Here is a 15,198-nt window from a genome sequence, read left to right as displayed (position 1 = left end):
CTCTGGAAGAGCAGTTTACAGCGAGAGGGAAATCCTTTGCATGCCACGAACTTCTGTACATGCACCTCACAGCAAATAAAACATGTAATACAGATTAAAACAATGTGCGGTGTGCAGAAAGTGAGGAAAAGGGACTGACATGTTCTCACATATGCATAAAAACTTTTCATTTTCAGCCTTCAGAGTATTAGAATGACACCTGTGTGTCATGTAATTGCCGTCTTTACAAGCTGAGTAAGTCCTTTTAATTGTTATTCATGTCAATTATCTCTGTTATGCAGATGTATTGTCGTGATATTGTCGTGTTAGATGACTGAGTTTTGCTCAGTCATCTAACTTGAAGGGGCCACTTAAAACTGGTTTTGGATGCAAAACCTGACACCAGCAGACCCTGCTGATGAGCTGATTCATGTGTTGACGGGAAAAAATTTGGAAATGGTTTCGGTCATGTCGGCTGGGCTAGCCTACCTGACGTGGTGCTTTCAAGGTCTTTTAGTGAAAATATGGGCAGGGAAAATATGCAGGAAAGGAGGCATTTCAGCTTAGTCATCAATGCGGATTTTATAACGAAGCAGCTGGTTATGTAAAATGTGTGGAGCTCTGAATTCAGCCTCACACCGACATGTGGACAGAGGGTGGAGGATGCAGGCTGAACAACTGTGTAACTGGGGCTGGGTTTGGACAGAAAAATGCGACCCAAGCAGCACTCTAGTCTATGACTGTACCCGATCATACTGTATTTTAAAGCAAAATGCTGGTACAAAATACTGAATATGCTAAAGGAATGATACTGTTAGTAATACTAATCCAGTTTCTAATCTTATAAATATCAATATTCACTATAAAATTGTCATATTGCCATAAAAGGATAGTTACTATAGTCCTCGTACCTTTACCAACCAGGATAAAAGAGAGTCAATGAAAGGCAGATCTTCACTGTCAGTCGGAACTACTTACTCTAATCTTCACTTTACAAAGAAATCCTAACACTGCATGTGACTCTCGATCAAATGAAGAATAAAATGTCCTCACTTTGAAGGCTTCTTCTCATCTCTATCAATAAATATCCTCCTGTCCCAACCACAGCAATAGAAGATTCAACACGCCTCTGCACAGACAGAGCGAGTCTCCTGACCAGCAGAGCCTGAAGCCCACCTGCACTCAGCTCTACGCTCCATCAGTCTGGCAGTAGCCTACTGTTGTGTGCCCATCCCAGTGTCCCCTGCTCCAGAGGCAGTGGAGACTACAACAGCCTTCCATGTGTCAGCGTGTTGCGGCGGGCGCCCACCAGACGGCCGGCCATTAATTATTAAACAGCAGAGTCAGAAGGAAGCAGCGGGTAACCTGTGACTGAGCCATGAAAATTCACAGCGGCCGTCCAGGTAAGAGCCCGAGGGCAGAGTGGGAGCTGAGAGGAGGCGAACCACGAGTGAGAGAGAGGCAGACGTGAAGAGACTGGAGTCCATCTGATTTTTAAGGATGAACATTTTCCTACAGAGGAAGATTCAGATTTCTAGATAGAACCCATAATTCTACCCTGGTTTTTAACACGTTTATCCGTTTCTAATTCCAACAGGCACCAGCTGAGCCTTTTCAACTCGACGCACAGTGTCGTGGGTATGAATACAAGGTGCGTTTGTGTGTGAAACCCTGCCGAGTAAATGCAAGGTTAGAAAAACAGCAGAAGCAGAGCAGCCCCAAAGCTCGGTAACAACCCCACCCACATTTAAGAGTTGTGTGTGTGGAACATGTAGGTGTGTAGGAAGTAGCAAAGGAGTTGAAATATATTCCATAAAATTCTAATAATCCATGAGTTGTCTGTCTGTGGTGCAATAGACTGCAACCTTATGGGTGGATGGATGAACTGTACTTAGGGGGAGATACTTCCCCTTGATTAGATATCATCAAAGAGCAGAGAGTCACACAGATACCATACAGTAAGTAACTTTTACTGGAGTCCTGGAGGCCGTCACAGCACTATTTACACAGCGTACACACCTGCACACACACACACAGACACCGTTGAATGTGTGTTACCTCCTGTAGCTTGCCAGGTGCTGCTCCAGCTGCGTTATCCTGTGGAGTTTATGGAGGAACCACTTGTCTATGGCCGTCAGCTGGTGGATGTGATCGACACTCATGCCACTGTGGAGGGACTTAAAAGTAGAGACATGAAACAGGCGAGCCGTTACATTCATTATTCATCGTCGTCAAGTTCATCATTCATGCCCCTTATTGGAGCATTCTGAAAGCAGACATCAAATAGGTTTCACAAAGTTTCAACAGAATCCAAAATCAACCGCTTGTGAGCAAAATCATGTTACAAATCAGTCAGCGAGCCGTCGCTGCATCCGGACGGCCGTTCAGAGCCGTCACTGTAAATCTGTTTTCATCCATTACACCAAGGACTGCGAGTGAAATCCATCGCAGGGGCAGTGTATTACTTTGCCAATGCTGGCCTGTTATTGAAAATCAGACATCCAAAGCAAGTCTGTCTCATCAGCCTATAATATGACGGAGGCTGTGCCCTGAAAACAGCTTCATAAACATGTTTTATCCTCTTTCTGTTAGATGTCCGAGCAGAGAAATGATTCCAGGTTAGTGTGGGAGGATTTCGCTCAGCAGCCTGTAAAACATGCAGTGAAACCTGCCATGAGGAGCAGCTAATCAAGCTGCAAGTGATTATTACTGTGATTTTCACTAGTTTCAGTGTCAGAGAACTGATGACTGAGCTGAGCTTCAAACAATGTATCAGAGAATCACATGCAGTTCATTTTCCTCTGGTGTCTTTTGTCTTTGCTCCTCATCATAGCTTATGTCTGAATAACTGTTTAGCAGGATAATACTACTAACGCTAATCATAACTTTTGTTTTACAGTTGTCAAAAGAAGGCATTAATGTTGATTAATAGAAAAAATAGCATATCAAAAGAATTAACGCCGATCAATGACGCTCTGTGATTCTTCGCCATGCATCCCTGAACATACAACCGTCCACGTTAGCCTTGTGAACATGATGAAAGCAGGGGTACTTCACGCCTAACAAAGTGCAAAGCGCTTACGTAGCAGCGAGCTCGGAGGTCAGACCGAGCACATTCACTTGACAGCCCTACTTTATTTACATAGTACCTTTAAAATTAGAGTTTACAAAGTGCTTTGACAGACAAAGCAAAAACAAGATATTGCAGGCGGTATACCAACAGACAGCTAAACTGTAAGGCTGAGAAGGAGCATGATAACAATCAAGGTTAAGTTAAGCTGAAGTTGAAACAAGAAGACAAAAGATCAATACCAATGTGAATAAATACGAATGAAAACCTTAAGCGATAAAAACACATCACATAAAAGCAAGTCTCTAAAAATGGGTTTTAAGAAGCGATTCTACAGAAGTTACTGATCCTGTGAGCTTTATGTCATCACGCGGGTCGTTCCAAAGCTGATGGGTCCTGATGGCAAAAGCACGGCCACCTTTAGACTGAAGCCTCATCTTTAGGCCCCACCTGAGGATCTAAGGCTGCGTACTGGCTCTGTCTGTTTTCAATGATTCCTCTCCATAAGTGGACAAATGTATCTCTGCTGTTGGGAAACAAAGGATTTGACACAGATGCAGCCTCACTGTGCTCTTCTCTCAGCTGTGACTGAGCTTGTAAAACATAAATAAAACCGAATGTGAAATCTTGCTCATCCTTTTTGACGTATACTCAACTGAAAACAGTACAAAGACAATATACTTAATGTCTGACCTCATCAGATTCATTGAGTTTTGTAATTAAATGCTTGTTCTGAATTTGGAACAGGAGCAACTGAAGACTGGGAAAGTTGTGGAATGCTCCAAAAACACCTGTTTGTAACATTCCACAGGTAAACAGGTTCACTGGTAACAGGTGAGAGTATCATGATTGGGTATGAAAGGGGCATCCTGGAAAGGCTCAGTCGTTCATAAGCAAGGATAGAGCGAGGTTCACCACTTTGTGAACACATGATCACATGAAGGAGATTACTGCATGAGCTCAGGAACACTTTCTAAAACCGCTGTGGGTAAACACGTCCCAACTGTTCTGGATTTGGGGTCATGTGAGGGAAACACACAGGCCAGCAGCATTGTAGTGGACAAGTGAAAATACATTTCAGATTGTGTGATTTTGATTCATCCTCCTCCACATTTGAACATATTTGAAAAGGCCCTGCTGTCACTTCACGAATCAAACGCTGTTTATTCTGTATGTGTTACCTCCTGTGCATCTATTTCACTAAATCAACATTTCAAACACCAGCTTTCACATACAGACATGCAGGTGGACCAGGGATACATTTTGCTCCACGTTTCATGGTTTTTTCATGATCTTTTTTTTTTTTCTTTTGCACTTCAAAATGTGATTTTAATGAGAAAAACTGGAGTCGGCGTCATTTATTATTAACGTTATGAAAGATTAGTGTACCTTGGCGAGGGAGAAGATGCGGGTGCTGGAGGGCACAGCCAGCTCCTGTTGCAGGTCCTGGGTGTCGGCCCAGGCTTTCTTGAGTGGCAGCCGGGGCACGAAGCCATCCACTGATGGATGACACATCCTCAGGGCCTTCTGCATGCTCTCCTCAAAGGTCCGGCCCACCGCCATCACCTGAATCCAGAGGAGGGAAGTACATGACAGAATAAAACATGTGCGTGAGGAGAGTGAATGAGCGAGCGTTTAGCCATGGATCCGGCCCCAACCTCTCCGACACTCTTCATGGCACTGCCTATTTCATGGGACATGCCCTGAAAGCGGTCCAGGTCCCAGCGGGGGATCTTGGTGACGATGTAGTCCAGACTGGGCTCGAAGCAGGCTGTGGTCTTCTCCGATACCGCGTTCTTGATCTCAGGCAGGGGGATACCCAGAGCCAGCTTAGCGGCAACAAAAGCCAAGGGATACCTGTGAGACAAGGACCGAGAGGCAGGGAGACCAAAATCAGCTTGTGGTTGAAGTTTCTGTCGTAAACTGATGCTGTATTGACCCCTCAGATCTTTTAAACCTTTAGTAATTGTGGAAATCCAAAAATTTCTCCCAAAAGACTCCCAAAGCTTTTACCATCTGATCTAAATTGTTTACAGGACAGCATTTCCTACATGTTGTATCACCAGCGTTCCGTTTGCACACGTTTTCTCTCACCCGGTGGCTTTGGATGCCAGAGCAGAGCTTCTGGAGAGCCGGGCGTTAACCTCGATGATGCAGTACTCCAGGGACGCCGGGTGCAGGGCGTACTGGATGTTGCATTCGCCCACGATTCCAAGGTGACGAACCACTTTGATGGCCGTCTCACGGAGCATGTGGTACTCCTCGTTGGACAACGTCTGGCTCGGCGCCACCACTATGGAGTCACCTGAAGAAGAGGAAGGACAAGGACAGACCTTGATGAGAAAGAAAACACAAGATAGATTTGATTGAATGTAAACATAAAGTGTGAACATATTGTTGTAAATGGCTGTTTGTGCAGTTTTCTTTAAAACATTTAAGGATATATTATGCATCACTTTCTTTACGGAAACATCAAAGCTTATATCATCGGAGTTACAGTTCTGTAAAAGTACTGCACAATTCTTTAAATCAGCGACAAACATGTAATAATTGAACAGCTGGCGATCATCCATCGTTTTACAGGCCAGACAGTACCGCGTTTTAGACACTGGTCTGTTAATCCTCCCTAAATCTGTAAGGAGCACTCAGACCATCTTTAATCCTAGGTACACTTTAAGTGTCTCAGTCTGCACAAGTTCAGGATGTTGGCTAAACCGACAGGCTTAAGTTTGTCGCTCAAGTATTGATTCTTAATGCTTGACAAAGGACAACAACAGCTGCCGAAAGCGTCCATACATCCATATCCAGGTACACAGTAAATCTGGTCTACATGAACAACCTGCAGAGAGGGAAAACAAAACATGCTCGACCTGAAGGAGCCTCCCCAGAGAGAGAGGGAGAGGAAGAGATTTTGTGTTTGTTTGAGGACAACAGAATACAAAAAGCAAACAGACCTGAATGAAACAGCAGAACAAGAGACAGTAAACACACAACCAGCCTGAAGATGGACGGGTCAGTGCGTGCTCCTGTGTTTCAGTACCTGTGTGAATGCCCAGAGGGTCGAAGTTCTCCATGTTGCAGACGGTGACGCAGTTATCAGCCACGTCTCTCACCACCTCATATTCCACCTCCTTCCAGCCCAGCAAAGACTTCTCCACCAGGATCTGGCTGCTCATGGCCAGAGCCTGCACACAGTGTTATTAACAGAGACGCTGTGTGGCCACATTAACCTTTACACAGCAGGTAGACACAGAAACATAAAGACCCCTGAAATATCATTCAGTACAATCGCTCCCAAACGTAAATGCTGCAAGTGGAAATCTTCCAATCAGAGGTGGTATTTTTCTGAGCCTTTATCTAATACTTAACATCCATCCATCCATCCATTCCCACCCGCTTATCAATACTTAACAATTAATTGTTTATTTTTCCCCATTAAAAGGTCAAACATTTGCTGGTTGTTCTGCTGTCTTTGTCATTTATGATCAGAAATGTAGTCTTTGGACTGGTTGTTGGACCAAAGAAGCGCGCTGAAGGCGTCTCTTTGGGCTCTGGGAAATTGTGATGAGCACTTTAGAAACTAAAGGATTCATTAATTTAATGGTGAAAATATTCAGCGGATTGATTCATAATGAAAAGTCGTTAGTTGCAGCTGTACTCATTATCCAGAAGAGATGAATTAGATGTTAGTTCATGTAAACAAATAAACTATTTGCTCTAATGATTTAACATAATAAACACTTTGCCGGACTGCACTGATGTGTTTTGTACTTAATTTCTTTCCAGCGGAGGATGCAGAAGGTGGCACAGCAGCTCCAAGAAGTTAAATCTTACTGTTATCAAAGGAAGGAAACCTTTACAAATAATGCAAATCAATAAAGGCCCACCATGAACTGCAGCCTGAATAGTTATCATGAAGTTCAATGAACACATCAGTCTCATCAAAAACTAAAAACTGATAAGTTACATGTGCTGTAGTCTATTTGCAGGATCCCTGTGTTGCATCAAATTCCATTGTGTTATTGTATTGTGTGTGCCACAGTCTCCAAATGACTTTCCACACAAACTACAATAAATGTGCCTTTTTGGGGGAGAGGAGGAGATTTGTTATTGCTGTTCAAAACATATTTAGTAACTAACAAAAAAACATGTTTGCAGCCTCCCTATATAATAAAATACACAATAAACATACAGCAATTCTCCTTTTGATAATGCCGAGGACTTGGGATTAAAGCAATGCGTGTTTAACTCCATCTCCTCCCTGTTCTTCACTGAGCAGACCTGGCAAAGAGACATTTGCCAGTCAAACTTCCAAATGAAGCAAAAAATGAGGAAAGCAGCAGAACGCACAGCGTTGCATAACAAGTATGCACCGATCTAAAACAGTGTGGCACAGACAGTTCATTTTGCAGCCTGTGATCACAGATTAGAACCAATTGAGCTGTCAGACATAATGCTGGATACTGAACGAGCACAAAAGAATGTTGCTTAGCAACAGCAAACTATTTCTTTCCTGGCGGAGCACCAAAGAAACATATCTAAACAATTTCAAAGCTTTTATCTTCGCCCGGGTTAATACTGTAAACACGGGCGAAGGTATAAAATCAACAAAGTTCGTCAGTGAAAGTCGTGGTGAAACGCTTCAGATGCTCATTTGATCAATCAAACGTAAAGAAGACAAAAAGACATAGAGTAAGAATTATAATTGCGCCCACACGCCGACACTGCACCATTTCTTCTGACCTTGTGGGCGGTCTCCTCCAGCTTTTCCTTGTTGGCACACAGACCAGAGCCCAGTCCTCCCAGTGCATAGGCCGATCGCAGCATCACTGGGTAGCCAATCTGCTCGGCTGCGTTCAAGGCATCAGATACCTGAAAGACACACACGCATATTATACTGTTAAAAAACGGTGTTAGCGTATGCTTTAAACACACAAAACATCCACTCTGTGTGCAGAATGTCGTATAAACCGTTTAGAGATAGCAGATCTTTTTTTCTTGTTTCTGGATCCTTACCGACTCCACAGCGATACTGGGCGCGATCTTCTCATTGATCTCCATCAGTTTGTCGGCGAAAAGCTGTCTGTCCTCTGTGGCCATGATGGACTCCACCGGGGTTCCTAAGACCTTCACGCCATACTTCTCCAGCACGCCACGCTGGAATAATTCAACTCCTGGTTCAAACACCGACACACAGAGACGCGTTTACAGGCAGTTTAAACAAGTATGAATGAATCCATTTGGAAGTTATGCGCCTTTTTGTCATGGGCCACTCCCACTGCCACACCCCCTTTGAGCCAGTTAGCTTGAGCAGCTCATCAGCTGTCCTTTCTGAGCCAAAAAGACAAACACATGTTCCACTACTTGAGTCAGTTTCACAGGTCTCACCGCAGTTGAGTGCAGTCTGTCCGCCCATGGACAGCAGGATGCCGTCTGGACGCTCGGCCTTGATCACCTCAGTTACAAATTGCGGCGTGACGGGCAGGAAGTAGACGGAGTCGGCCTGCTTGGTGCCCACCTCGTTGGTTTGAACCGAGGCGATGTTTGGGTTCATGAGCACCGTTTTCAGGTTCTCCTCCTACAACAGCATGTGAAGATGGACCAGGAACCATACGGTTAATCAGACTCACTGCGTATGAAGGGCCTTTTGGATGTTTGTTTTAAGTGTGACAGAATTCATTCTAAATGTTATAGAATTTAAGTGTGTATTTTTTAGGATCTATTTTCAACATATAATCTGCCCGTATGTATCTACATCATGTTCAGTTGTCATGGCAAACCGAAGCTTTTGATAGTTTTCTGTGGGTTACAGGTTAAGCTGCTGCTTCATCTCTTACCTTCATGGCCTTGATGGCCTGCGATCCAGAGTAGTCAAACTCTCCAGCCTGACCGATGGACAGACCACCAGAACCCAGAACCAGCACCTTTGACACCTGCACAGATAGCAGCAGCATGAAATGTAATAACACCATGATGAACATGGTGTAAAACTTCCTGGTTCCCAACTCATAAAATACAACATCCTGGTATTTTCCTGCAAGGTGACCTATGTGATAAATTCCCTGTTCAGCTTTTATACTTGGAGTTAATCAAAGTCATGACCTTCTGCTGCTCTTGCAGTTGGAGGTGAAGCTGCTGACGTACTGTACCTGCGCTCTGGGGGGGATGTAGGGTTTCTTGGGCATGACTGACACTATGTTTGCGTCTTTTCCTTTCTTGATCAGGGATATGAAGGCATCAAAGAGGAACTGTGGAAACAAAGACAAACGCCAACATGACCATGGTATGAACCACATATGCTTTATTACAATGTACAGAAAAAGCACACAGAGGAGCATCTCACTCATTTCATCATTTCAAATCAGAAGAAACAAAGCAAAACTATTTATTTTGTATTATTTGTACAGTGATATAAGGCACTTTTCCCTCAGCCTACTGATAATAATAATAATAATAGAGTAAACGCTGTGTTTCAGTTGGAATGAGTCTGTGTGGTAATTGCCAACAGTCAAAGTAATTACCAGACCGGCAAACTCTTATTTTATTCATTTTATTAATGTCTGAGAGAAAAACATTAACAAACAGCACTTTCTGCCAGACAGTGTGTACAATGTTTGTCACGTGCACCGTGCAGAATATCTGTGGTGACCCCAAAAAGTCAAACCCAGGTGGAAGGCTAGAATTCTCCAGCAGAGCTGTCAAGAGGACAGGACTCATTATTCTGCCTTAATATGACAGAGGTCACAACATTCTTTGACCAGGATTTGACCTGCAGTCTTTGCCTGCCGAGCGGGAGACAAGAGCTGCAGCACGGAGTCATCAGTGCTTTATTGTAGGGACAGGCACAGGCAGACGGCGGTCTACCTAAACACCTGCGGCCCCGGTGCAGCCAAACATCAATCAGGCACTGATGTGGCGACTGGTTTTTCACTACAATGTCTGGTTTACGTACAATATACATACAAACAAATGTCACCTCATTGCTGCCTGCAGCTGCTTTAGCTTCTAATACAAGTCAGCTTTTGCAAGTTTCAGTGACAGCTTCAACTTTTACTGAGCTGCATCCTGTTAAGATACCTTTACTTAACTCAACTCCAATATTCAGATATTTTACATAGCAGCCTTTAATTACCTCTGTGTCGGTGGGACCGCCTTTAGCCTCTGGGTGGAACTGGGCCGTGAAAACGGGCTTAGTGTTGTGCATGATGCCCTGGAAAATATGCAGAGTCGATATAAGGCACTTAAAGTAAATCCATCAGTGTTCTGCATTGCATGCGTCGTCTTTTCAGCAGCAGGTGAGTCTTATTTTTGTAAAATTATTTTGGTAAACTAAGGTCTGCAGACTTATTTGCTTGACCACATTCAGTCCGGAAGAGAAACTGGTGCATTAAAATGCCAGGCTGTGTTAGAAAGAGGCTTCACACAGAGAGAAATCAACCTCGTTGGTGCCATCGTTGGCGTTGATGAAAAGCGGGCTCCACCCCGGGGGCAGGGACCTGCTGTCTATGCCGTAACCGTGGTTCTGCGCCGTGATGAAGGCCTGGCCCGACATCACATTCAGCACCGGCTGGTTCTGGCCTCTGGGGAACCGCAGACGTGCATAAAACACAGTACGTATTTATGACTCATTTAAGGCAGATGACGTTTTGAAATCTTTGAAACCAGATTAAAACTTAACAGCACAGAGAGTATAACATGACAAATAAACAGTGTTTATGTACGGCGAGACTTAAAGCTTCCCTGTGGAGTTTTAGACCTCTAGAAGCTGCTGGAGCTGTTTTTCAGTGAGTGTCTTTTGATGATAACATAACTTTTGTTTGTTTACAAGAAAACTCCAGAGGGCCCCTTTAAATCTTTATGAGGATGCTTCAAGAGCGTGCATGTTGTGCCTTAATTAGCTATTGAAGTCTCACCTGTTGCCCATAGGTAGCTTATATGACTTCGCTCCTGCAGCCAGAGCAGTGATCTGGTTGCCCATACAGATCCCAAACACTGGCTGGGGACGATCGCTCTCCAGCACCTTCACAGGAGAAAACATACAAATATTATACATACATATTATAGCATTATACCTTTATAGCAAAGAAGAATTCAACTTGCGGCACTATAAACAACACCGTGTCCTACCTTGCCCACATTGCTGATGAGCGTCTTGGCCAGAGACGGATCTCCTGGTCCATTGGAGATGAACAGGCCGTCGTATTCTAGACTCAGCAAGTCCTGATCCCACGGTACGAGGTGCACCTCTGCACCCCTCTGCACACAGAGACATATGGAGCATGAGTTTTAAGAGTTAATAATACTGAGATACATTTTGTCTCACAGTACCAATTACTGAACAAATGAGAACGTTCAGACGTCCAGAAACTCACCAACAGAACAATAAACGGCAAATAAAGGACCTACTTTTACAACCTAATACAAGTTAATATATTCATCAGAAATAAGTGGAAATAAATGAGAAGTCTACTTTCTCTCGCACCTGCAGGACACAAACAAATCCTTTTTTTGTCTGGAGCTTGTTAGACAGTACCATCTAATATTGTCCCAGTCAGGTTGCATAAAACGTGTGTGCAGAGAGTCATTCAGGGTTACGTCATACAGTCATACAACAGTGTGTGTGATCCCCTGAGGATGCACACTCAACCACTTCCTCTGCATCCATTCTCACCTTAACCAGCAGGCGAATGATGTTGTGTTTAATACCACAATCAACAGCCACCACCTTGATTGGGTTTCCTTTTCCAAACACCTTGGTTTCCTGTTGGTCGAGGGGACACAGCAAAGAGAGCTTAGCAGAAAACCTGATCTGATTTGCTCCAGGCCCAGCTTGTGTCATGGGAAGAACGATGGTTTTAGATAAACAGTTAGCAGCTGTTACCTTGGTTGAGACCTCTGCCACCAGGTTTTTCTGGTTGGGGTCAGATATCTCAACAGGCTGTCCATCAAATTCAATCTTCCCCAAAACTGTTCCCTGAGGAGAAACCACGAGCGAAACAACCGTGAGTGATCAGCCACTCCTTTTGGAAAAGACGCAGCAGTCCAGGCCTGGATTTACCTTGTCTCTGATGACTTTGGTCAGCATTCTGGTGTCGATTCCAAACAGCGCAGGAACCTTTAAAGAAGGAAAGCAAAACTGTAAATCCACCAGCAGCAGAGTCTCACCTGCGAGGAGCTCTGAGATCACGGCAGATATTTGGACACTTGAATCCCAACTTTTTCCTCCTGCAGCCATTGTCCCAAAGACTTGACAGAGTTCCAGTGACTGTACTCATGGCTGTAGTCTTGAACCAGAAGAGCCGATACCTAGAAACACCAAAGCACAACACCAGTCACAAAAAAATGACTGAGTCATCATTCAGTCCATAAAATGTCAGAAACAGTACAGATTACTATGAGAGGAGACCGAGATCCAACCTGTTCTCTCCACAGTCAACCCTGACAAACGTATGAAGACTTCACTGTATGCAGACACACTAGCAAATATTTACAACAGAAAAACTGAAAACAGAGACATTTTAGCCTGAAAAGTTATTTAAAGTCCTCTTTTACTCAAAAATCTGTTTGTCTTCCTGTTCTTACAGTTGGATGTTTGAGCTTCACTGTGCAGAATGATGCAGAGTTAAAAGCCTGTTTTCACATTCATCTGCTGCTTGTTAAAAATCTGATTTTAAGAGGCGGGCCGACGAGCACGATTTGTGACATCACACATAGTTTCTTGGTCCAGTATTCAGGACACACAGGTGTGATGTGGAAACCTGAAGCCTCCAGTGCTCAAACACTGAGACTGAACTTCACAGTGAAGGAGGAGACATCTTGTGTCCAGCTGGCAAATTTTAAAAATTAGCAAATTTGTATTTTCACATATTCTAGATATTTTAGTGAGGTAAAAGGAGTTGGTGTCTTTAATGTGGAAATTACAAATATCAGACGCATTATTTGTGTATACACCTTAATATATGTCCTGAGAGAATTTTTAAACAACGAGTCGATCATAACGGACGAAGAGTCTGCGGCCATGCTGGAGGCTCTGTGTGCTTTGAGCTGAATGCTAACATCAGCATTCTGACATGCTCACAATGGCAATGCTAACATGCTAAGGTGTCCAGGGTTTCCAGGGTTTTTTTGCGTTACACAGTGAGATGTGTTGCCCCCTTTGCCTGGCATAATAAAAAATAGGAAATATTCAAAAGTACTATATATACAACTAGAAAATAAATAGAACAAGGAGCGGATAATATGTGCAAAAACTATTAAATATTAAATATGCTATAAATATGTATAATTTTTACCATGTATGGCATGACAGTTTAGCACGTTAGCAAGCTACTGTAATATTTGCTGATTAGCACTAACATATAAATTGCAACTGGGCGGATGGGAATATTTTTTTCCAAGAATTAATTCATAAAAAATAACAGTAATAAATGTAAAATGTAAATGAATCACCAAAGAGATCCAATCTAGTCATTTTTTCAGCTTTTCTTTGGAGCACTAATTGCTGAATATTCTATGGCCATAACACAAGTCAGGGCAGTAACAAGGACAAAAAGAAAATTAAAATATCATCATGATGTGAGCGGGTCAAAGCAGGAATATTTAATAAATACCCTGCAGCACTGAGGCCTCCGCAAACCCTGAAACCATCAAACGGCCATCGAGTTTCCTACCTGGATGTGCTCTGACTCCACATGTTTTCTCAGGCCCAGCTCATCCAGCTCCTGGGTGTTGGGCACCCCGTAGTTTCCTACAATAGGGTAGGTCAGGGTCAGGATCTGACCCCTGTAGCTGGGGTCAGTCAGGGCCTCAGGGTACCTAAAGCAGGGAAACAGCAGGACGAGGACATTGTGATGTGATGAAGCGTGTCATCGTGTTGTCGACTCGTGGTATCTAATGAACACACTTAAGATGCATGCTCACGGCAAGGTTGATATTTTGGTATTTGGTATCCTAAAATGTGACCTGCGCTTGTTGAAGTGCACTTTTTCCAGTCTAAAATGTAATGTAGTTCGAATCGTGTCAGCACGTCTGCTTCTTACCCCACCAGGCCAGTATTGAAGACCAGTTCCCCGGCTACAGAGGCATCATGCCCAAAGGAAAACCCTTTCATCCTGGTGCCATCCTCCAAGACCAGGTGAGCTGTCTGGGCCTGGGAGTTAAAAGAGATCGAGGAGCAAAATCTCACCCAAAAATAACACATTCCCTTTTTATGAGGTGGGTTTGGACAGACCAAAGGCAAAACTTTGAAAAAGACATGTCGTAGACTTTGAATTTAGGAGTGGTGGCAACCAGTGAGCCTCTAGGACTTCATGCTGAAACTGCAGCTCAGTGTGAACTGTGCTGTGAATGCTGAGACAGACAAATCTGTTCTTCTGTGTGTGTGTGTGTGTGTGTGTGTGTGTGTGTGTGTGTGTGTGTGTGTTTGAGAGATAAATATGCAAATATAAAGGTTGGTGACCCACTAAGACCTCCAGCCAGTGGCCATCAACACTACACTTTTTCTTCTTCCAAAAGTCTCATTACAGATAAAATGTTATGTATTGATATACAGCGTTGATGCAATGTGTTGAAACCATAAAGTTTCTTTTCAGGTTCAAGACTTGAGTTAATTCTAGCCTGCAAATAATAAGGTATGCAATCTGAAACCTGACCATCCTCCACTCTGACCACAAAGTGTATGAGCTTTTCTGTGGAAATGTGACAGGAGAAAGTAAGGTGTTGAACTCAGGGTGGATCTCAAACGTGATGCAACTCTGCCTTTGATTTACAGACACGATGCAACGAAGCATCAGCATTTTTCACTGTCGTTTTATTACTACATAGGAAAAGATTAATAGTAACAGTAAATGTGTCACATTTAAACTCTTCTGACTCAGCACATGAAAGAGAGGATCATATTACAATACAAAAAATAAATAAAATGAAACAACAACAAAGCATGGGCAGATGTACAGCCACTACAGAGGAGAAGATGGTATATGTGCAGAGTGTGCTTTGAGTCAGTGGTTGCAGGTGTGTCCTTCCAGCAGACAGCATCTGTATGCTACACATGTGTCTGCAGTCTGACAGTCTCATCAACTTACAGCAGAACTTTTTGTGTGAGTTGGTAAGTAAGTAAGTTTCCTTTGTCACCGCTCCAAACTGCACTT

The 15,198-nt window shown here is 43.5% G+C and overlaps 1 protein-coding gene across 1 annotated transcript in view; it reads right to left on the bottom strand.

Moving 5' to 3' along the window:
* cps1 (carbamoyl-phosphate synthase 1, mitochondrial) overlaps positions 1-15,198 on the bottom strand; it is a 46,086-nt gene that overhangs the window by 30,232 nt on the left and 656 nt on the right. The window contains exons 2-21 of the mRNA XM_076746937.1: positions 14,089-14,198; positions 13,720-13,864; positions 12,266-12,355; positions 12,108-12,164; positions 11,931-12,023; positions 11,721-11,810; positions 11,177-11,305; positions 10,963-11,069; positions 10,488-10,629; positions 10,182-10,259; positions 9,199-9,297; positions 8,887-8,982; positions 8,438-8,627; positions 8,066-8,223; positions 7,793-7,921; positions 6,090-6,234; positions 5,144-5,354; positions 4,708-4,906; positions 4,439-4,615; positions 2,038-2,156 (exon numbers count right to left, since the gene is read on the bottom strand). Of these exons, the coding sequence (XP_076603052.1) occupies positions 2,038-2,156; positions 4,439-4,615; positions 4,708-4,906; positions 5,144-5,354; positions 6,090-6,234; positions 7,793-7,921; positions 8,066-8,223; positions 8,438-8,627; positions 8,887-8,982; positions 9,199-9,297; positions 10,182-10,259; positions 10,488-10,629; positions 10,963-11,069; positions 11,177-11,305; positions 11,721-11,810; positions 11,931-12,023; positions 12,108-12,164; positions 12,266-12,355; positions 13,720-13,864; positions 14,089-14,198 (2,564 nt within the window). The remainder of the gene's footprint in view (positions 1-2,037; positions 2,157-4,438; positions 4,616-4,707; positions 4,907-5,143; positions 5,355-6,089; positions 6,235-7,792; positions 7,922-8,065; positions 8,224-8,437; positions 8,628-8,886; positions 8,983-9,198; positions 9,298-10,181; positions 10,260-10,487; positions 10,630-10,962; positions 11,070-11,176; positions 11,306-11,720; positions 11,811-11,930; positions 12,024-12,107; positions 12,165-12,265; positions 12,356-13,719; positions 13,865-14,088; positions 14,199-15,198) is intronic.

The sequence above is a fragment of the Chaetodon auriga genome, chromosome 13 (genome assembly GCF_051107435.1).
Source record: "Chaetodon auriga isolate fChaAug3 chromosome 13, fChaAug3.hap1, whole genome shotgun sequence".
Classification (NCBI taxonomy): Eukaryota; Metazoa; Chordata; class Actinopteri; order Chaetodontiformes; family Chaetodontidae; genus Chaetodon; species Chaetodon auriga.
The sequence above is the reverse complement of the archived record's forward strand: the minus strand, read 5'-3'. Positions and strand labels throughout refer to the sequence as shown.